This window comes from Netta rufina (assembly GCF_964035555.1).
Source record: "Netta rufina genome assembly, chromosome: 11".
Lineage (NCBI taxonomy): Eukaryota > Metazoa > Chordata > Aves > Anseriformes > Anatidae > Netta > Netta rufina.
This window is the reverse complement of record NC_140134.1, coordinates 5,408,878-5,432,863: the sequence shown is the minus strand read 5'-3', so window position 1 is coordinate 5,432,863 and position 23,986 is coordinate 5,408,878. Positions and strand designations below refer to the sequence as shown.

The 23,986-nt window shown below is 38.6% G+C and overlaps 1 protein-coding gene across 1 annotated transcript in view; it reads left to right on the top strand.

Annotated features, from left to right (window-relative positions):
• The window catches only part of MYO1E (myosin IE), an 86,576-nt gene that overhangs the window by 20,423 nt on the left and 42,167 nt on the right, over positions 1-23,986 (top strand). Inside the window, exons 2-4 of the mRNA XM_084293302.1 lie at positions 13,826-13,969; positions 16,678-16,767; positions 17,691-17,785. Coding sequence (XP_084149428.1) covers positions 13,826-13,969; positions 16,678-16,767; positions 17,691-17,785 — 329 coding nt within the window. The remainder of the gene's footprint in view (positions 1-13,825; positions 13,970-16,677; positions 16,768-17,690; positions 17,786-23,986) is intronic.

Here is a 23,986-nt window from a genome sequence, read left to right as displayed (position 1 = left end):
TAAGCTTTCCTGGCAGAATGATACAAGGTTCGTAGCCAATGGAGATCATGTATATTCATTTTTAGCTTTATTTTTCTCAGTGCCTTATGAATTATTATGCAAATGTGAAAGTCTGTAGAGTGGATATAAAAGCTTAATGAACACTACAGTAAATAATTCAAAGCAGGGGATCTGACAGAAAGAAGATGTGACAGCCTTATGAAGTCTTAAGCAGGCTGCATTATTTGGAAAAGTGTTCAAAGAATAGCATGCTTTTCATGTTGACTAGGAAAACACTAATAAAAGCCAGTGAAATAAAAACAAGGTATTAAAACAAGCTAAGTGTTCTATAAAACCAAAATATTACTTGCTGTTTTTTATGTACTTTCTTCCTGAAGCTGCTCTTACCACAGAGTTGACTGAATAAACAAAAATATTTTAGGAAATTAGTGTAATGGCAAATACTAACTTTCCGTATGAATAATGGGTATGTGGAAGATGATCTGCTTATGAGAGCATCTCTAATTTATAGACATTCAGTGGGACCTGCTTGCTTTGGCATAGTGTAGTTATTGGTCCAAGTGAAAACCAGTCCCTGACAAAGGGTGTGCAGGAAATTGTCGCAATGGGTAAGTATTTTCATTATTTGTTCACTAAGTTCCCACTTTTGTATGTTTACCTTGAGTAGCTTAGACTTTTCCTGCTGTGTCACCATGTATTTTGCAGGAGAAAGATCCTTTTGCCTCCTGAATGATTAGGTAAGGTCCTTATGTGCATGTCTGAAAACCTGGAGTGATCTGCAAAGTTTCCTGTATTGGATCTTAATAACCTTGGCATATCTTCAGGCTGGCAGGGGAATGTGCTTTCTGCTGGCATTCCTGTCAACTCCAGAAAGCACATGCTCCGGAGCTGCAGCGTAGTTGTGTAGCAGTCTTTGAGCCATAGGCCAGATGCAAATAGTAAGCTCTTTGCGGATCAGGCCAGGTATGGAGGTACAGCTGAGAAAGTGAAGTGCCTGAGAAAGAGTCTCCTACATGGGGCGTGAACTTTGTCAGGTCTCACGTATGCTGCTTTTCCCAAGATTTTGCTTCTTGCTGTGTATTTGGTTAAAAGCTGATGTGAGCATGTAGGACTTGGTCCTTTGAAAAGATACACGTAAATAATTTCTGAAGTGGGATGCTGAAAGGAATCCTTGCTTGTATTTATGTAATAATTAAACAATTTGTATTTGGAAGAACTGAAATAAAAATTAGTGTTGGATTCTTCTGAAGGGTTGCAATAAAGGCTTAACCAGTGTTATCAAATAGTCTACTACACTCTGAAGTCAAATCTGATTTCTGCACATGGATAGCAAAACTTGAAAGCTATTTTATTGTGAAAGCTATATTAAATTCATAAAAAAGGAATTTGTGGGCTAAGCCACGGGCATCTTACAAGCCTGGTGTCAGCTCCCCAATAGGTGGGGTGAACGCTGCTCCCTGTTGCACTGAGCCAGTAGCGTGGGGGTAAACAGGCAGCTGCTGTAGTCCTGGAACATTTACTGTGTGTGTTTACTCAGCGCCCTGTGAAATTAAAGCAAATATAGAAAACAATTTTTACCTCAGAGCCTCCCCAGCTGTGGAACCTCTTCTGCCCAACCCAAGCAAGCACCTCCAGCCACTGCCCCCAGAGACAGGAGCTGACTGCTCCCATGGGACATGTCGGTGTTGGGGGGGAACCGCTCCTGCCCCTGCCCCAGCAAGGAGTCAGAGATTTCCCTGCATCTCCTGCCTCCCAGTGCCCCAGCTGTCAGTGCTGCTGGGGGCACTGCTTGCTCTTGGGCTGCCCCCCCCCCCCCCCGGTACAGTGACCTGAGCTCTACAGCTGAGCACAGGCTAAGGACAGATAATGCAACTCTTCAGTCCAACACGACAGCAGGTATTCTTGCAGCCATCTAATGGGGTAAATCTCAGATAAATTTAACTGTAGCCAGGCCTTTGGCAAGCCTGTTCCTTTTCACAGGGCACCAGCATGGCAGCGGTTATCTCGTGCAGCCCAGCGATGCCACCAGGATCTGCTGTGTACACAGGAGGGCAGGCCCTGGTTATACCAGGCAGGAAGGTCAGAGCAAGTATCTCAAAATAAGTTGGCCTGAAGCCACTCAACATTCTTGTGCCCACGTTAATAAATCAGCAGTAGAATTAATTTGGCATGTTTTATTTTGGGCGTCTTGGCAGTGCATTACACTAATAAAGCGTTGAGGTATCAGCACAAGGATGCTTTTTGGTATGGACTGTTCAAACACCAGCATTAGCTACAGTTATCATCTGTTGCGTTGCAACTTCTGCTGCTTTATCATGACTATTACAAAAACTGGTGTTTCTATTTAGCTTGACCTACCATGGATACAAGGCTACGTAAGTCTCAAAAAAAAAAAAAAAGTTTATGTTCCCTTTGATTTGTAAATAAAAATTCATATATATACATGTTTTTATTATACCTAAAAGGAAAAGAAGAAACCAAAAGAGCCTCAAGGATGATTTTTCAACATGATTTTAAATCCAAATGTGATTCTAGAATGCATAAAAAGGTTAAAAAATAGCACAGAGGTTATTACATTTCAGTTATCGTTTGTCCTTCTCTAGGGCTTACACCGAGCAGTTTTAAAGACAGCATGTCAGACTAAGCACTGCAGGGTTAGAAAGGCTGTCGTGAATAGTTATTTGGGGCTTTGGGAATTGTTATTCATGCAGACCCCCTCCCCTCCCCTGCCGGTCACCGATTTCAGCAAGCTTTCAGCAAGCTGAATTAGCGGAGCTGAGAAGCTGGCAGAGTTTGTGCAACAGGGCCCAGGCAGCGCGGCTCCCACAGGCTGGGCTCCTGGGATCCCCGGGCCCTCCCTCTCTGGCTGGTTGCTTTCAAGCTGGGGGACATTTACAGTTTTTGCAGGAACTGCTTTGCTGCTAAATAATCAGGTTTTAAAGATCATTTTTTTTCACGGGATTGCACAGAATAGTTGGGGTTGGAAGGAAGCTGTGGGGGTCACCCAGTCCAACCCCCTTGCTCCAGCAGGGCCTCCTAGAGAAGCTTGCCTAGGAACCTTTGTTCATCTTCTACAAGTAGTGGTCTACAGGCTGAATACAAATTTCTGAATTTTGGTTATTCTAATTTTGTTAAGCCTTTTCAATGTCTGAGTATTTTTAATGAAAAAAAAATGCAGATACCTTTTGTATGTACTCATGCAGAATGGCGAAAAAAACACCCGAAAACCTTATCAGTCTGGGAGCATAGTTTTATGCCTCACTTTTAATATATCTAATTAATTAAAATGTCTAGGGAAATATTACGATCTTAATGAAAAATGAAAGCAAAAGTCATATTGATAGGCACATAATTCTTAATACAAATAATATTTTCATGCAGTGCCAATACACTAGTTAAGAGATTTACTATCATTTTATTATGTAAAAGTTTCATTTGGCAATGTTATCTCATTAAAAATATTTGCTGAAAACTAAATATTTTATGAATAGACAATAACATTAGGGTTAAAGTTTTACACTAAATGTAAGGAAAGATTCAAAAATATAAATGCTTGGCATTTCCTCATTTTGTCATGCTTCATGATTACTGACAGAATTGCTTTTGAACAAGTTTTTCAGGGATAAGTCATGCTTTAATTGCATAATTAAGAATACAAACTGTGACTATTTTCTTTCAGGGTATAATATTTTCCTGTTTATAACTAAAATGTTGGACAAATTGTGTAAATACTTATTGAGAATGAAATGTAGTGAAGTCACAAAGGCTTCAGGTGTGTTACCCCAGATATCAGCTGGTTGTGTTACTGAATGCGTGGCTGTATGCCAGGTGATGAGAGCTGAGAAAAAGCTACATTCATCCTCTCACGATGACCTCTGTAGTCTTTGTATACAACAGAGCAGTGGTAGAGAGAGGCAGCATGTGGAGAGTCTGGGCTGATCAGCCACTGAGCAGTTGCCACCAGGTAGCCCAGCTACCTTGATGGGGCCACAGTTGATAGCAGCTCTGCTGATGTGAACAGCCCTCCTTGTAATCTCACTGTGAAAGGGTAGTTGGAGGCTCCAAGGCCACAGGCTGCAGAGAAATCATTTCCCTAATAAAGCCCTCTATCTCAAAGCCATCATCCAGGGGCACCGTTTGGGGACAGGTTTTGGCTTTAAGGTCTCAGGTTAATGTCTCAGCAGTACTAGTCTGGTGAGAAAAACAAATACCTTGATTTTATCATGAAACAAAAGGGTCAATGGGAGGGGGAAACCAAAAGCAACTTCCGATTGCTGTTTGTAGATATACAGATAGGGCAGTGACTGAGCAGGAAGGAATCCACTGGGATGAGCTGTGGCCTGTGAATGTGGTTTGGTGCTAAAGGCCTGAGATCCCAAAAGCTGGAAGATGGGGGAAGGGAAACGAGCAGTAATGTCAGCTAGAACAGGACAGGCTTGTGATGGCATTACTGCAATATGCTGCTGGTTTTACTTTCTCCAAAGACTTCAGCTGGCACCAGTATATGGTAATGTACCACCATCAAAATGCTGTCTTCTGGCAGTGCATGTGCAAGACGCTGGTCCATGTGTAGAGCTTCTGAGTCATGCTGTTCCAAGAGTCTTCTCTCTGGAAACCAGATGGTAAGCTCCCACTTGACTTCAGTTCTGTATTTAGTTTCAGGATGATCAAGGAAAATATTTTCAGTGTGATGCTGAAGGAGAGGCTGTGGCGTTTTGTCTAAATTTATTGATTGAGGTTTTCAAACTAAGTGTTTCAATTAAAGACCATAATACATTTTTTGTTAATGTGACACGCATAGGAACACTTGGAATAAATTCATTATAGACAAATTATTTTCTGTTGCTTGAAATAAATGAAGAAAAAAAAAAAGTGTTTTGTTCCAGAAGGGGTGAAGCATTTGGGAGCATTCCAGCTATAGAAAATCCTGTGATTTTTGGCCTCTGAGATCCCATTTGCTATGTAGTATTTTGGGAGAGGTGATACTGAAATACTCCCAGAACATGCCATTTCCAGGGAGATGTCAGGAGAATGAATGAGCTCTTGTCCTTTTTTGTAACGAGTGAAAGTAAGAAAAAGTTCACATATACATAGATACCCTTATATTGTACAGTTGAAAAAAATGAATTTTCATACTCTGTGGAACTTTGATAGCAAGTTTTGGTTATGTGATATATAGAGTAATAATTTGTGTCAAGAAGATGGTTGATATTGATAAAGAAGGGGGAGATGTGGGAGTATGGCCATGGGGGTTGACAAGTCCCATGGTTGATGATAACATCAGACTCTTAACGATGAGGCCATCAGGAATGTAAAGAGTTTAGAGGGAACAAAGAAGATATGGGAGCACTTCAACCAGGATTACCATCTCCAACTACGCTGCCCCAGTTGTGGATGTTAATAGTCAATTGATACCTTTGCTGATTGTACATATGTATAGGCGTACTTGTGTTTAATATGTAAAAGCAATGTTCTGTATGTTTAGAAAGTTCCATGTTCGTGTGTGCGTGTTGGTAGAGCATAGACTCCGTGCGCACCTAGCGCTGTTTACTTCCCTTTTATAAATATTACTAAATTCAGATTGAGTTGTAACTTCATTTATAACAGTTAAAGTATACAGTATTTTGTAGTATTGCATTTGAGATGGTTTGTTGTGCAAAACCTCTTTAAACTTGTTTTAAATGGAAAAGAGGGACAGAAAATATTATCTGTAAAGGTGAATCCAGCCAAGGTGAAACATGTTTGCTGTAATTGTTCTCTTGCATTTTCTTAACTTGTGTAATAAGTATATACAATGCGAACTGCATGTACAATTTAGAGACTGTGAGTCAGTGTGAATGGGTGCTGCTTAGTGATCGGATGATTGGAATAGCAGATTTGTACAACCTGACTAAATTTTGCTATTGCAAGGCCTGTCTGTAATCCATCACTGTTGCAGGGGATTTAGCTACTTCTGCCATGGTGTACAGGTGAAATACAGAACATCTCAGGGGGTTGCCCAGTAGGTCAAGTAAAGTAGTGAATATTCAGGACTAAATCAACCATATTAAATACTTAACAGCATTGCATTTTCCTGAGATATTTCTTGGAACTTTAGGCTACAGCCATCCAGAAAGTTGTGGGATAGACAAACATGAATCTACAGTTCATTAGAAACTTTTTGGTGACTGCCTACTCTCTCTGTGTAAGTTGTATCAAAAACTAATGTATGCTACCATATCTGCTCTTAAGTTCATTCATATCCTTATTTGTTCTGCAGAGTACCTGTACCTGTTTTTAAAATATTTTTTTTTAATTAAAAAAAAAAAATATTGATGCAATACCTGTTTCCCACAGTCAAACACTGGAGTAATTTTTATTTTGGTGATGTTCTGTTTTTTATGAGAATGCTGATGTCTTTCCCGACTCCGACAAATGAGCATAATGCATATACCCTGTAGACATCTCATATTCCCATAGCTTGTATTGTGTTTCAGGTGTGCATTTGGTGTTGGGTAAGCAGGCTCTAGATTGTCTCTTGCTGTCCTCCTGAGCACAGCTGCCGTGGCTGTGCCGGTGCTGGCTGCCAGGAGGGCAGAGCCATGCCCTGGAACCAGTGCCCAGAGCAGCAGGCAGCAGTGGGGTGGTGGGGACGTGTCCCGTGGCCACTTCTGCTGCCTCTGAGCTGCAAAGGGGCAGCTCAGGAGCAGATGAGGAGCAAGTGCTTGAGCAACTGGGACATCCCAGCAGCGTGTCACCAGCTCTGGAATCTGTCCTAGCCATGCTAGGCTGAATCCTGTCCTACAGCAAACTGAGAATTGACTTCTTTTCCCCTCAGAAATCTTTTTATTGATACTTCATTTCCATAGGTGTGTCTTTCTGGGATATTAAGCTGGTCGTAGTTCCCATTCTTTAATACTTATTTGGAAATTTTAATTCTTTGTATAAAATGTCTGTCCTGCAACTAGATGCTTAATATTTTTGCTTTGCTATTTTCTCAAATATTTAAGTGCTGCCTTTTTTCTCCCCTAATGTTTCCATCATATTTAATTTAAATCATTTGCCTTTTATCTTTGTCCATCTAGCTACTGCTTCTGTCTTCCTTTAATTTAGTCTCTGGAATGTGGTCACATCCCAGCAGCCAATGTCCCTGTTTCCTCAAACATTATATACACAAGAGTTATTTTGATGCACTTGTCTACCATGGCTTCTCAATTTTGATTATACCAATCAAGAACCAAAATTCAAGTTAAGCTTTTATGAAATATTTTCTACTGAGAATGGCAGACTGTTTCACTTCATAGAAATACATGAAAGATTCCTGTCGTTAGATTGTGAAAGTTTACTATTTTGGTGAATGGTACTGCAAAAAGCTGGCAGTGCGTTTTGGTTGGTTTTGTTGTTGTTTTGTCTGTTTGTTTGTAAAATGGAAGAACTAGTATGAATTATGCATGTGTGAGAGCAGTGGTACGCCTCCACTGGCAGAAGCATTGATGTCAGGTGTAGAGTAAATGGTGTGCAGCTATTTCAGTATTCTGAGTTAGGATGATAACTGTGTGTCATTTGGTGTGTTGATGATACTAATCTCATGTGGAGTGGAGAGACAAATGCTTCCAAAACTACAAGGATTTTATGCAATAGCACTCTGTCTGCAATAGGTAAAGAAGATACCTGAAAAGGGAACGAAAAGATCATGCTTGTGATCATTTGACACTCCCTCATGGAGGCTGAGTCCCTTCTGTACCGTGATGAAGGATGAATGTTAGCTACTGAAAAAAGCAGTCAGGAGTGCAGGTTGGCAATTTTTCCCTTAGTGGGAACCAAGAAACGATTTTTTTATCATATGTAAGTTGTTGTACTTTAGGCGGTGCTGATGGAGAGGGGGAGAGAGAAACCAGGCACTTTCTCGGGGCAGAATATACAGTCTTCTGATCCCTTGTTTTTAGTGCTTTATTTTTAGATATATTATTTTTAAACAGCTTGAAATACAAAAATATTTGCTCTTTTTTTTTTCCAGTTAAAAGAAAACCCTGTTGTGACACAGCATGACTCAATCTTTTTATAGCTACATCAAATACGTGTTGCTTAGGATAATGTAAAAACGTATAAACAACTATAAAGGCAAAAATAAGAAAACACCAGTTGCTATTGTGACACAAGGTGGAGGGCAGCAACACAAGTTCTGTAAATAGATGTCTCATCAATATTATTATTCATTCTGAACAAAACCAATATTGTGCTTTAACCATATCGTACCAAAGTTAGTACAGGTCTAGCACATGGGAAAGTTTTTTATCTCCAGGACTGCTGTAGCGGTAGGTGGTGAAATCCCCTGGACACAGATGGTTAGTGCTGCTTACTTGTTTGCTAAGTAAGGTGTTTGTATCACTTTGTGTGATTGTAGCAATTGTCTTAAAGTGTTAACGAGTGGGTGTTAAGAGAAATTTGGAAATTGACAGTAGAATTCATTTTAGGCTCTTTAGATTCTTGATTGTTTTGCTGCTGAAGACGGTAAAATTGTGGAGGTTTGCAGGACAGTGCTTCTCGTTAGCCAGCCAGTTGTGACCTGGATATGAGCTCCTGAAGCAGTACGGCTCCGAAACAGTAGGCTTTTGGCTCACAGGGTCATCTTGTGACTGATAAATGTTATTCTTGTCAGATTGCAAAGCAGATCTGATTTTGAGCCTGAAACAGCAACCGGATGAATAATAACAGCTGACAGCAGTGCAGCACACGCCTTTAATTCCTACTTTGCCAGCCCAGCCTTCGTTCCCTGTGCAACTTGAAGCACGGGGTTTGAAGCCCTCAGAGAAGCTTGCAGGAGCCTTGGCAGCCTGGTTGTTCTGTGCCTGCTTGCGTCTCCACTGCTGGGGCTTTTCACCAGGCAGAGGTGCTGAGGGCTTTTAGCAGGCCACTGAGGTGGTTTTGTTTTTTTGTATTTTTTTTGATCTCTCAAGCTTGTCTTTTTCCAGCTGCTTACAGCTTGTTAGTGCTGACACAAAGACTTGTATTGACTAATTTATTGTACAGTTTGAGCGCATCTTTCACCAAGAAAACCTGAGGCCGAGTCGTGGTTGGCTGACCTTTAAATGTGCCGCTCAGCCCAGGGGTGCACAGCCAGCCCTGAGCCTCTGTTAGCCCGGATCTGCCTGTGCCAGTGCGGCTCTGCTCAAGTCACTGGGTCCAAACTGGTGCTGAGGTGAGCACTTCCAGCTGCCCTTGTTCTCCCAGGTCAGCTGTGGGAGACCTGACCTGGCCTTCTTTGGGAGCAGGTGGAGGCCGAGTGCAGTGTGTGAAGGGCTGCACAGGACAATCAGCAGCTGACTAAATTAGTTTGGGGCCTCCCTGCAGAGGAGGGTCAAGGTAAGGTGGACACCAGCTAAGTAGCTCAGATTTAAATAGTCTCCAGATTAGAATATTGCATTTTTATGCGGATGATAGAAAGCTGTAACTAAAATAAAGGTTAAATTCTCAAGAAATATCCAATAAGAACAAATCATTTGTGTTTGAAATGTGCCAGCTGAGGGAGGTCAGAAGTCATGTATTGCAATCCCTAACCCTTCCCTGCTTAGGGTAGTTCACTTTGCTTGTATTTTTACAACAGAATACCAAAACCTGCTTAGTTATTTCACAGTAAAAACATACTTTTTGGTACTGAAGACACTGATTAAATCGAACTTCTAAATTTGGGCTACTGAAATAACTACATTACTACAGCCCCTATTTAAAAATGATTCTGCTGTTTTGCTTTGGTCTGCAGAGGCTGTAAAAAAGAAAGACCATATTCTGAAGTGTAATTTGGCTGGGTCTTCTCTCCATAGTTAAAATAATATAGAGGTGCTGGCTCCTGGAAGTGCAGCAGAATCAGAGATGAGAAATTTTACTCTGGACTACGTTTGATCAGTGTTTGTCTTCCTGCCAGACAGAGTTAATTTTTCTGTCCGCCTCTGAAAAGCACTTACAACTTTATGAATCAGTGCTCTGTGAGCATTACTACCTATGTTCTTTCTTAGTTTTAGTACCTGCATGCTGTTTCACTGTTCCAAAATCATTACTACCCATATTCTTTATTATTATTACAACATGCGTGCTCAGCTCTCTTAGTTTATTTGTAACTCCTTCAAAGAATGCAAGACAAGGCTAACTATATAATGTGATGACATGCGAAGTTTTCCTGCCTGATAATCCACTCCTTAGAATTTTCCATTCCGTGAGCAGATCCTTTTCCATCCACTGCCTGTGCCTCTTCATTTGTAAGGGAACAATAGCGCTCCTTAGGGTTAATTTATGAGGGATCCCCGTCCTTGCCTATGAAGTTCTTTTTCTGGTTACTTACTGTTTTGCTAAGTCTGTACAGCTTTCTACAAACTTGGTTTACTGTACCACATGAAGCCATCATTTGAAAGTCTACAGTGTGTGTGTGTATATTACAGTATTATTTGTATGAATCTGAAAATAATTGTAGTTATGCTTCTTCAGAGATGACATTTTCTTTCAGTTATAACTGAGTTGTTTATTACAAACATATCAAGTATAATTTTGAGATGGAAAGGCTTCCACATATGATAGTGTTTTGGGAGAGACATTTAAAGTACATTTCTATAATTTGCCTCTTGAAGAAGTTTTGAAAATGCAATTAAAAACATCATAATTTTTAAATATATGTGCTTGGCCTCTAGGAATTGTGCAGTGTTGGAGAGGTGTGAAGAGTTCCTTTACAATTGCTGTGATATGGACTTTGTTCAGTTGATTTATGACAGGAAGATTTTTTTTTTGTATTTCAGAACAATAGAAGAGTAGTAACTGTTAGTCAGTCGTGGTTATAGTACCAGTTGGAAGGGGCTGAGGTTGGTAAATTCAGGTCAGACTTTAACACCATTCTATGATCCATGCTTGGGGGTAGGTGGTGCCCTGTAGGAACAGCACTCCCTGTCTTAGGCACTACATGTGGCCACCCCACTGGTGCTAGGTTCCTCAGAAAAAAAAAAAGAGGCTGAAAACAAAGCTTAAACATGCAAATGAAATTAGTTACTGCTAAAGCTTGGACTTATTTCTAGATCCACAGGAAAAATCTGACAAAGGTCTGCCAATGGTTTGCTGTTTCTCCATATAGTTTCTTATAAGGCTGTGCCTTAAGGGAGAAATAGTCCCAAACTACCAATAGAAACTTACTTAAAATGTGATACAATATTATTGTGAACTACTTAGTGCTAACATTGTCAACTGTCTTCAGTGCAATTGGTTTCCTGGATATTTAGGCTGCTGCTTTTTTATTACATCTCTGCTGCCTTTTCCGTTCGTGTGTGATACTGTAGGAGTCAGATTTGATTACAGCTGCACATTAAATCAGCGTAAGCACTGGGGAGAGCAGCTCTCGAGGTAAGCTGAGCCTTCCTGGCATTGCTTTTAGAAAGAAGCTTCTGGCCTGGTAGTGTGACTCACAGTCAACCAGCAGTCACTGACTTCTATAAAGCTTGCTGTTGTGTGAACTGTGTGCACATTTTCCATACATCCAATGAGCTTTGTGAGCTTTGTCTTTTTCTCACTGAATTTCCAATGGGAGCTTGGTTTTCTCCTACCATCTCATTTCTGTTTTCTGTAGCTTATTTGATTTTCTGATGCTAAACCACATTCTGCATAGCTTCATGTCATTCTGTGTGTTTATTTTTATACTACACCTTCTTTGTCCATGCTGCCAGTCCCTTTTTCCAAGTGCAATATCACAAATAGCTGATGAGTACACTGAAGGAAATTATGCATTTCTGCTGGACTTCTGTTTTCTCAAATAACCTGACCTTCAACATATTTTCTGTCATGTGTTTTATAACAATTTCCAAAAATCAGTTGGTTCCTTCATTTTCTCAGTGCTTCCAGATCAGTGCTTCCATTTTGCAAATATAAAACTGACAAGTCTTATACAAACTAAAAGAGCTTGAAGATCATTTTGTTTGTGCTTTTGTAAGGTTGTTATGTTCAGGAGACTTGCTGAGATTGTGTGCTTTCAGACATATTTTCCTCTGCTATCCTGTATTAAAAAGCATTCTTTTCATTAAAGCCTACAAATATTCTTTAGTACTGTTAGCAGTGATAGAGCTGAATCAGTGGTAGCAATGGCTGGGGACTTAATAAAATACACACGTAAAGTCTGGAAGTCCCGCGCTGTCTGCAGTAGGCAAATGGGTCCTGTTTTAGTGCACACTAATTTATTTTGAGATAAAAATCCAGTTGGGCCTTGTTTTTTTATGTCAGTTAATCAAGCTGAGATGAGGCCAACCTACAGGTTTGACTCCACTTGCTAATGTACATTATGCATTAAATTGTGTCTTTGTTAGTTTTTACTGTTTTTTTTTTTTCTTTTCTTTTTCTTTTTTTTTTCACAATTGATGCACTGAATTTTGTGGGAAAACATACTCTGAGACTAGTTTAATGAATACTTGCAGCCAACCCAGCTTAAATAAAAACCTTGTGTTCCCCTGCTTCCATTTGGTGCTCCCACTCCTATGCCTGGTATTAGTACAAGTGCCTGACTATCAACACGAGGAAGCCGTTCTGCACCTTTGTACAATCACATGGGTCTTTTGCTGGTATAGAAGTGTGCACACACAAAAGTTGTCCATCTATCAGTTGCTGATGTACCATTTCAAAATACCTGAGTACGGCCAAAGTATATGGAGTACCTACATCTTCTTTCTTACCCTGTATGATTATGCATTATTTTATTCTGTGAAACACTTTATAAAAAGTTGCACGTATTCTGATGAATATGACTTCATCCAATAAAATACATGAAAGCAGCGCAGCTAAATCTTATTGCTTGGAATTATAATGTTAGAAAATGGGAAGAGTACACCAAATTGCTCTTTTGTTAGCCACATCTTCCTTGACAGCATACCTGGTAATTTATCAGTGTAAAACGTATTAATTTTTGTATTTCTAATATCAGTATTGTACAAACAAAAATTTAAGTATAAAAATGCAAGAGGTCTGAACTCCGTGAGAATTCCCTGCCAGGCTGCAAGGAGTAGTTTTGGGATTAAAGAACAGATTTATAGCTGCATTGCGTCTAGACAGGATTTAATTCTGCTTATGGGTGCATCCACAGAACCCAACTACTGTTCAAATCAGCTGGAAAAAAAACAGATTTTGATTTCAACTGCTGCAAATTGAAATGTCACGAGTTTTCAGTAGCATCCTGAAATAGTCTCTAAGTGTGGGGAGAGAATATCTATTTAGATGTCAGTTAAGTATGGTGACTAACAGATCGAAAGGGACTGCTAAGACATGCAGCTTGTCAGGCTGCACAGCTTGGTCTGCAGAACAAACATCACTGAATACTTTCTGTATCAGGATGAGCTTCTATTTGAGTAACATCGCATGTCCGTGTTTGATGTAAAACACTGTTAAAAGAGGGAGAATCCACGGCATCCCTGTTCAATGTAGTTCAGGTGGTTAACTATCCTCATGACCAATAGTTGCACTGTAGGAGACTAATTTTAGCATCCTTAGCTTTCAATGACTGCATCTCAGTTGGAATAATTATTGGTTGTTTTTTTTTCTTCTAGTTTTAGAAAAGTCTGACATCTGAAATCTCTTCGGTGTGCAGACAGTCACAAAACCCCATGAAATTACCTTCTAATTTTTGAGGGCAGTGATGCTTTAATTAATAGTTCAGAGATGAGTAAGGTGACATCATTTGTGTATGCTTTTCTGTAATGCCTGGATTAAGGGATGGAATTCAATGTGAGGGATCTATTTTGGAAGTTGGAATTTGAATGGATTGTTTTCAGTTACCTAATGCTCATGAGAAATATAGTAACTTTTTAATGCTTCTTGTGTTTTCCTGCAGGGCAGCAAAGGGCACTACAGATACCACTGGCAGAGCCACAATGTCAAGCACAGTGGAGTGGATGATATGGTCCTTCTTTCCAAAATCTCAGAGGATTCCATAGTGGAGAACCTTAAGAAGCGATACATGGATGACTATATTTTTGTATCCTTTATACTACTACTTTTATTCAGGTCCTGTGGACTTACTGAGGCAATGCAAAACTAGTAGCATATATGTATTCTGTTTAAGTAGATCAGTCAAAGATCCTGAGCATTTTATATGACAGTACAGAAAATGAAATTTTGAAATTTGAAATTAAGATCTGAAGGTTTGAAATTAAGATCTGAAAAATGTTTATATGGTATTCTTTTTGACATATGGTAGTGTTCTTGCCATTGTTGAAGATAGGCCTGTAGCTCCATGTATTTATATATCCATGTGACCTCTGAAGCTAGGTACAATTATGCTACTTCAATGATCAAGAATTAATAGGTTTAAGCATTATATATGTTTTGAGATTATGTTTTTGTTTTTACCTATCAAAATCTAACATTCTTTTGTGACATAGTCCTGTTTACAACTTGTTCTAGAATTCTTAATACTGTGGATTGTGGACTGATGGAAACAGATAACCATATGAACATCTGCAAATCTAAAATGTTTGCACTTCGATTCTTTTTTTTTTTTAAACTGTGATTAATGAAAACATGAAAGATTTAAGTACCTGAACATATAACCCAGCAAGAAAAACAGATTTTAGCACCAAAAATTTGCTTTTTTTTTTTTTTTTGAAATTTCATATGAAAAGACTTCTAGAGACAAAACATTAGACACTGTTTCACTTTTAGCTTTCACAATATAACGTGAGCTGTAGTGAGAAATTTTGTAAACTCTAGTCCGTATGACACTGGTACTTCTTCTGCTTTAGCCAAGTTTTCATACTTCCTAGTAGTATCACGTGAACAGTTTCCTTGAAGTATTTAACGTTTTATTTCCCTTTCTGCTAAAAATATATATATATATATAATGCCTCCTGGCTAACTATATATTCAGATAGTAAGAGCTAAGTGGCAGCTTGCTTTATAGCAAGGACTGATAGAGGATAAGTAATGTTGCAGCTATGCTGACATTTCCATCCCAAACTGTGTAAGTTTTTAATAGGTGTGCATTCATGCTTTTGGATCCTCTGTTCAATAAATTACCTCACCATTAATGATTTTGCATTACAGAAATGTGACAAATTTGTCAAACAGATAATATTGGGGCAACCTATAGTTCTCATCCTATTAGTAAAATGAACACTTCTGTCCCTGTGGAACCCTGCGTCTTCCATGCATTACATTCATATTTTTCAGTGCTCAGTGCTGAAGAAACCATTTGATGCTTTTTTTCTTACAAAAAAAGTGAAATTAGCATAGTCTTCTTACTGAAGCAGGATTAACTGTGTTTTCCAAGAGAAATGGTGGTCATGCTGAGGTATGAGTCTCCTTTTAAAAGCATTATAATTCTTCTGTGTGGGGAAGAAGAATCCTTTTGCAGTCCTGTGTAGGATTTTTGTTCTAGAGATCATCTCCTGAATCTTTCAATTGTTCTTATGTCTCCCCATGAATGAATATTTCTCAGTGCCACTCTGCACAGAGATAACTATTCTTCCCAGAAAATGCTTGCATTGTTTACCAACAGAAAACTATCACTTCAGATGTTTATACTGATGCAATGAGTGCTTGTGTTGTTAATCTTCTTTGAATTAAATTTAAAAATATATAAAGAAAACATTGCAAATTAACAATACAGAGGTGATGTTCACTGATTTATAGTTCTTCCTCAACTGACTACTGTCTTGTGCTCTGGCACCAAGACAATAGGTTATTTTGTAGGGTAACACAGCAGGATAAATTTCTAATTTTCCTACATCTGTATGGAAAGCTTAAATAGTAAGTTTGTCCATGAACAATTCTAGATTGTTCAGTGAAACCAGCAGTACAGTATTTTGGACTTGTTATTATTACACTGTCAACTCCTAACTCATGAACCAGTTCTGCCTGTAAAGCAGTATCAGGTGCTTCATTTATGTGTATAACAATTCAAATACTAAAGGTTTCTGAAGTATTTTCTAAATGTAGGTACGTGTACAGCTCAGTGCAGAACTGTGAAACACTAATATTCAAAAGGTTGCAAAAAATCTTTCTGGGCATAATAATAGCTTGTCGCTGATTGTTGTCTTACAGGGCAGCCTGCAGGATGACTTCTAGGACCTGTCTTCTTATACAGCCTGCAGGATAAGACTTGTATGGACTGTTAACAGTTACGTTCATAAAGTAACACCACGTAACTGAATTACCTAATTCCCTTAGCTCCCTGACTTGTCCATGCAGCTGAGTGATTGTCCAGTTCAGCTCAGTCCAGGCTGTTTCCATCTGTCTGCATGCTCAGCACAATCTCTGTAAGATCAGAATGTGTCAGTACAGCTCATTCTGCTAAGGTCAAAACAATCTTTTCAATACTAGCAACACGATCTCCTCAGTTGCAAAGGAGCAAAGCAGTTCAAATATACCATTTCCTTTCTGTATTTTTACTCAAGGAGTATTGGATTTGGGCCTGTAATACATGTTCCTGTACTTAGCTTGTCGTAAAACAAATATTTTGATAATATGAAAGTATCCTCCTGAATGATATTTTTATATTCTTGTAAGCCTTCTAATTTTATTTTTATTAATAATCGTTTTAAGCTGGTTTTTTTTTTTTTTTTTTTTTTTGTATTATTTGAATCTGCGTACTACTGTGTAATATATGGAAAGGTTATTTGGCAGTCACTAGAGGTAAGATAATACTTTTTAAGCTGTAGTTGCCTTAACTGCTTTTAAATACAGACATACATTGGCTCTGTGTTAATCTCTGTGAATCCTTTCAAACAAATGCCATATTTTGGGGAAAAGGAAATTGAGATGTACCAAGGAGCCGTAAGTAAAGCAGTCTCTAGTGAACTAGAGTATTGGCAGGCATGTAAATATTATTCTACATTGTAAAACTCTTGAAAGCATTTGTTTTGGGGTTTTGGTAGTTCGCTGTGTTAGAGAAATCGGCTGGGAGAAATCGGCTGTTATCCATCACCATATACTGACTCTTCAAATTGAATTCCCCAGAACATAGAATTAGTATCTCAAGAAAATATTTGCATTAACTCTAGTCCATACCAGGCTTTGCCCCTTGACAGGCCTTTCCTCTTGCAAAGGCAGTTTTTAAGCTATTGGGTGCTTAAAGTGTGGCGCATAATACAAGCTGGCCAGGGTGGACTTGGAGAATATGGGAAGAGATCCCTGACTGGAAAAGAACAATAAGAAAATCGAGATGCCAAAATTGGATACCTGTTGTGAAAATACTGCTTGAAGAGTGAGCAGCACAAGGACATGAGGGAGTTAAAATGCAGTTTCCTGCATGCCCACAGCCAGAAGACTAGGGAAACCGTTCGGTTTGAGTGGGTGCAGTGGATGAAAATGAGGCTGTTACAGCACCAGGCTCTGTGTAGTGGCTTAGGTAGTTTATTGTTAGCATGTGACCACTGGTGGGTTAGGCTTAAATTATATGAGTTTCTCTTGGACAAGTAATGTATTTCAAGCACGGCCTATTTTTAGATCAGACTGTTTACAATACTTCAGGAGAAAATTATAGATGAGAGAAAGATCAGTAACAGAAGCAGAGGCTTTGGTTTGTTTTTATTAAACAAGCAAAAAAAATCCTCAGAATCTTCAGTGTAAAGTGGGATAGAGAATTGTTTTCTTTTTTTCAGGAAAATAGTTCTTCCAATTTAAATAAAAGTTTATATTGCTTTTGCTGCATTGCCTAATGCTGTGTTGAAAAAAATACGCTCTGTTTCCCTTTCTAGGCACAATATGAAAACCCACCACATATTTATGCTCTTGCAGACAGCATGTACAGAAACATGATTATTGACAGAGAAAATCAGTGCGTCATTATTAGGTAAGAAAAAGATCTGCAAAAAAAAAGTTGTTCTTTTTTGTTTTAACTTCAAGAAATGGAAAAGTTTATTTTTTATTATACTAATAAAAACCTTCTGTGTCCATGACCACTGAATATTTTGGGGTTTTCTAGGATAGCTAAGTATTTTCTGACCCTCCCTTTTGTTTTCCAGTAGAATCCTGGTAGCTTAACAAAAAATTGCTTTCTCTCTGCTTCATGCCCAATATCAATTCTGCAATAGCTTGAATGACTACATGAGGTACAGATTAACAGCTATAGCATCCACGGGCAGTGCAAAATCCAACGCTCACATTGACTAAATTAACATACTCTGGGTTTAGTTCTATTTCTTTTTTTTTTTTCCCCATTAAAAATAAATGCACTTTTGTTCATTTTATAATTTTCCTTGTATTCAGTCAGAGACAAAAGGAGAAGAGAGATACGAGCAAATTAATTTTGTCCTCACTATTATTCCATTTTAATTTTTAGGCTGAGGCACTTTGAATTTATTATTGAGTTTGTTTAATAATAGGCATTACTTAAGTCACAGGCACAGTGAATTTTGGGTACAGAGGTATGCTTTGGTCTCATCTGTGAGTTTATACGTGGTTTATAATAAAAGAAAATGTGCAGAGAGCAAGAACTGCAAGATATTTTATCTCGTACACTATCCCTCTTAAATATTTTCCTTCTTGAATGGAAAAGTTAAGAGGTTCACTGTAGTTCACCTGGACCTGCAGTTTGCCTATGGCAGTGTTGTCCAAATACATTTATATATTTTGCAAATAATTAAATTATATATATTGGGAGTGTGTGTTGAGTAATTTCTTACTGATTGGGTGCATAGTCAAAAAAAAGTTTGGAAATCACTGGCCTGTGGGAATATATCAGTCAAGAAGCAGGGAAAAGAAAGAGAAGGAAAAAAATTCTCTTAAGTTAAACAGCCATTATTTTATTAATAACAGTCATTCTTAAGCTTCCTATCATTTCTCTTCAGAACACTCAGAGAGACATCACCATGAATTTAACTGCTGCTGAATTTAACAGAAGAGATTTCAAGACTTGAGTGTTTTTCTTTGTCCGGGGGCCCTCTCTGGTCCTGGGGTGGCTGTGTGCCTTGCAGTGTCACAGCCCCAAGGGGCAGGATGTCAGTGATCTGATCTGATGCCATGTAACTTACTGCTGGCTGGAACCTGCCAGGAAACGGTGAAGGGTCACTGATGTTAAGCCTCAATGCCTTTTCACCAGCCACTTGCTAATTTCAGTTCCACAGCAGTAATAAAAAAGACACGGGCTTAGTGAGTGGATCTTGCATGTGGAGGTGCTCCATGTGCGAGTTTTCCTGTACCTTACTGAATGATTCATTGTGAAAACAGGTATAATATTTACATATCTCACATATGAGCTATATAAAATGTGCATATCTCACCAGTGAGCTGCCTAGAGAGCTTGTGAGGAATAATTGCTTGTAAGTTATATTCATTGTGTTATTTGGATCTATGCCTGGGGGTCATCTAGGCAGAGCATTTCTGGGTGACAGGTTGGTTACACTGGAAAAACTGACAGGTGTCCCTCTTAGTATTAGTAAAAAGTGCATGTAGGTATGCAGAAACTGATGGTTTTACATTTAGGAAAGTCAGCCAGGCATTAAGAGTTTGTGACACTGAGCTGTACTACAAGGGCCTCCCTATTTCTAGGCTGCTGTTACATGGTGCCATGTAACTTAAAAAGCCCAAAGCTCATACTCTTGCTTTTCATATTTCTAAACTGATCCCTGAGCTGTCATCTTTTGGGGAAAATTGATGCCTGTTGCCAGGATGAAGTTAGTAGTACCATTTGGTCAAATTCAGACCTGTTAGGAATGAGTAAAATTGAGATTTATTTTGATTTTTGTACAAAATAACATCCCAGACCCTCAATAATTCATATTAAGCTAAATTTATAGTGCAAATTCTTAAACTGCGGTGGACTGTTAGTAGAAAGCACAATTTTTGATGTGTTGCTAATGCCTCAAAGTGTAACGTATACAGAGGAGTCACATTGCCAGAGAGTGGAGTCGCAGGTCTTTTTCAATTTACAGGTTAAATTCTTGAGAGCATTCTTCTGCCTAAATGATGGATAGTGCGTTCTTCAGAGTGTGTGCATTGTGTCTGGGCAGAGTGAATTTTTTCTCAATATATGCACAGACTATTCAAAATATGCTGGAGTTAATTAAAATCTACTGAAAAACTGAAACAAGAAAAATCATGTTTTCCGGGGCTATTTCAAAGAGTTCCTCTTACTCAACATTTTTTATTTTTCCTATGATTTTTCTTATTACAGACACTGGAAAGACTGTAGACTAGACTTACAGGTAGTTTTCATGGTAGCATTTGTTTTTTGGGACACGATTAATTTCTGTGAAATTGGTAACTGGGCCTTTCATAAAATTGATTTTGTTTAGTGTGATATTTTAATTCTTTTGACCACGGTTCATTTAAATTGTTTAGCTATATCCCATATTTTGCGATTAGAAAGACATCAAAATTTCTAATGACTAGCTTGGCTTAAAAGGGAAGTTTTGTGAAATTTGGCATTCTGTTGCTTCCATTTACCTTATTTCATGGACCAGAAAGCACTGAAATTGCTGGCAGACTAGAAGTTCCCAACATCCTGCAGCTCCTGAGGTAAGCAGATGCTTTAGCTAGCTACATGTCTACTGTCACAGCATCAGTTTCACCTAATTGCTGCCAAGGATTTTACCATTATCGTCCCCAAACTGCTGATTGTCAGAAAACTGAGATACAGTTCCAGTTGTTTGTCTTCAGCTCCACAGAAGCCTGTGGAATGTAAGCAGCTTCATATGAACCTTTGCATTTCAGTGAACCATAACTTTTTCCATAAAAATTGATCCTGTGGGAAATGAGTGATGATGGCAATGCAATGAGGTGCTGATTTGCTTCTCTTCTTCGTCAACCAGTCTAAAGTTGGATTGGCTTCACTGAAAATCCCTGATGGAACAAAAGAAACAGAGAAAGCTAGTACAGAAACAAGTCCATTGTTTTTCTATTTTTCCCCCTCCTGAAGATATCAGTCAACATTTTCAAATAAAGGTTTGCAAAGAGGGAAGGGACAAAATCATGCGTAGAGTGGGCTGGTTCTCAGTCATGTCTGGCCTATGGTGCACGTGGAGACAAAACAATGATGGGGGCGGGGTTGCTGCACAGCTCTGTCTTTCCACAGCATGGGGTTTGGGCATCTGTGGCATCCACCTCCAGACCTGGGAGGGGTCATGCATTCAAACTGTGGGCACCAGAGGTAGGTTTCCAGGCAGGTGAAGGAAGGTCCCAGCAGCATCCCCATGTGGTCGGGACCCTATCTGTATGTGGGGACCACTCAACCTTTTCAGAGGACATTTTGTTCCAGGATTCTAACTAATGCGTTTGGACACTGGTGGGAGAAGTTCCTCCTCTTCAAAAAGCAACTGAATTAACTAGGAAGGCAGATCCAAAAGAACATAGAGTTCTCTGAAAGGCTGCATTGATACTAACCAAAAATATTTTTTTTTACATGATAATACTAAAGAAAAAAAGAAAATCCTCACTGACCAACCATTCCAGGGACGGGAAAGACTATTTCATTAGTGGAATAATTGCAGTATATATGTGTATGCTTTAAGAAAATTATATGTACACGTCTAATTATAGCTGAGGAGCCATGGGTTATTTTGAATGGCTGTTAACAGTGTAAACAATGAAGGGCTGGATTCTGGCTGGGCTGAATGCAGGTGCAGAGTGTGTGCTATGGTGGGAGGAGGGAGCAGCACCTGCAAGCTTCTTCCCTAGTTCAGTATGCACCAGGCAGAATTACAAAGGAAGATTGCTCATACAAGTAATGGAGTTATGCTGGAGTTGGGTTTCTTACTGAGTTTATGTTGCACTGACGCGTGATACTTAGTTGAAGCCTCTACTGAACCAAACGGATAAATCTGTGTCTGCTACAGCAGACTGTTCATATTTCTTCCTCACTAGAAATGGCAGCCCTTCCAAATGAGCAACAATGAGTTGTCTAATCAAGATTTTAATTAAGAAGGATTGTCTGTTGTGGCTTTTAATTCCTTCTGGACTATCACTGTCCTTTAGTTAAGAGAGTGGAGGTTATGATAAGTATTTTTCTATTGTGTAGCTATAAATATTTCCTCAGATTATTCTGAAGGTTTTACCTATCTGTAAAATTGAGGACTTTATTTTCCATTTCATTCTGTGATTTCTGCCAGGAGATATAGCAAACAACTATCTGTCTGTCTTAAGCCTACCAAGTTAAAAATTTAATACAAGATTTCTAGTCAGTTTTTGTGCCTCAGACTTCCAGAAGACTCAAATGTCCGATAGTTCTAAAACGTCTACACAGAATCTCACTGGAAATAAGGCTGAACTTTTATGAGGAAGTGGTAGAAATGCAAGTCTAATGTAGTAAGAAAAGTTAGGTAACAACTCTCTGTTTCAGAGGGGAAAATAAATCACTGCTGTTATGCTGCTGAGGTCTCTGAACATCACTGGAAAAAGTAAATTTTGTATTTCAGCAAACTAGAAAGCTTATTCAAACATGACAGAATATTTTACATATGTGGTGTTCTTTGCTGGTAGAGCCAAGTGTTCTTTATAAAAATTTATTATTAGAATTTCCACCTTGTCTTGATTATGTAGATAACTAGTATTGTTTTATAGCCAGGGCGACAATATGAAATGTCACTCAGCAAATTAATTTTAGAGAGAAGAATAAAGCTCTGTATTGGATCTTGCTTCTATACTAATCACTGGATTATATTTCCTCTGGGAGGGAAGGAAGGAAGGAAGGAAGGAAGGAAGGAAGGAACTGAAAACTTGCCCTGTGTTATTCTGATTTCAGCTAAGTGTTAATTGACTTTGCTGAACGTAATGTAACTTTTCTGAAATTGCAAATAGTGCTAGAAAAACAATACAATGCCTTTCAGTGTGTTCTTTTTTGTTTAGTGATACATGTAGAGGCTATATAATGATTTATTTTTAGGAAGAAAGGTTTCTAAGAAAATTGTACCATAATACGCTTCTTACTTTAAGCCATTCTCGTTACTTTTTCAACCTTTAAAAACCACTGTACTTCCAACATACCAGTAGTACGTAATTGGCAGAGTACCAGTGCTTTGCTGGGGGTAAGGCACCATCTCATCAGATAAAATTACTTCAGTTCATAAAGAATGTATCATGCTGTTCAACTGTATTTAATTGGAGCTATTTACTGGTCTCTGATCAATAAACTTATAAAACTGAGGAAAAGTGTAAGCATACATAAATCTACAGCAAACTCTGAAAGGCAGTCTTTTGGCCAAAATCATTTAATATAAAGGATAACTTATACTGGAACAGAGACGTAACAATAAAATGGAATTATATTCCTCCATATTGATGTCCAGGACAGACACTATGGAATGGGTAATGTAAACCATACTTAATTTGAACAAAGAGAAGGATAATGTATGCATCAAATAAAAACTTAAGTAAATGTATTACATTTTTACTGCTTGTTAAATAACATCTGATCTTATTTATTCAGTGTTTGACCCCAGATCCTTGTCTGTATTCAGTTGAAAAATGCATATATAAATTCAAGAATATGTTTTGGGGTAGATTGGTTTCTCTGTCCTGTTCTGCAATAAGATAAACAAATTACTGTGAGCAAATTTTGGTTTGACGAAATACTTTTTTCTAAAACATCTTTAAATACTGCTGATACAGACTTCCAAATATGGTTTGCTATCTAACAAACTCAGTCTGTTCCTGTGAATGTCATAGATACCAATAATACAGGCTTTCTTCTCCTTGATATTTAGGAAAAGATGACTTAATAACAGAAGTCATGATCCATACTTGATCAAGAAGTATTTTTTCACCTTTTTAAGTATCCTGTTTGATCTGTAAAACTGCAGTCAGGAGAAGACAAACACATGAATTTATTTCTGACCAAAACCAAAACAAAACAAAACCTCCTTTCAGTATTTCTGTACCTTTTGGAAGCTTTGGGAAGCCTTTTTAGAATTAAGCCTTTGTAAATGTCTCCATTAGTCACGCTGATAAGGAGCTAAGAGTTGACATTCTCAGCAAGTCCTCTTCCTGTGCAGGACATGCTGATGTTTCTCTCGCAAACATAGCTAAAATTTGTGCAGGAAAAGATGTGCAGTTGATC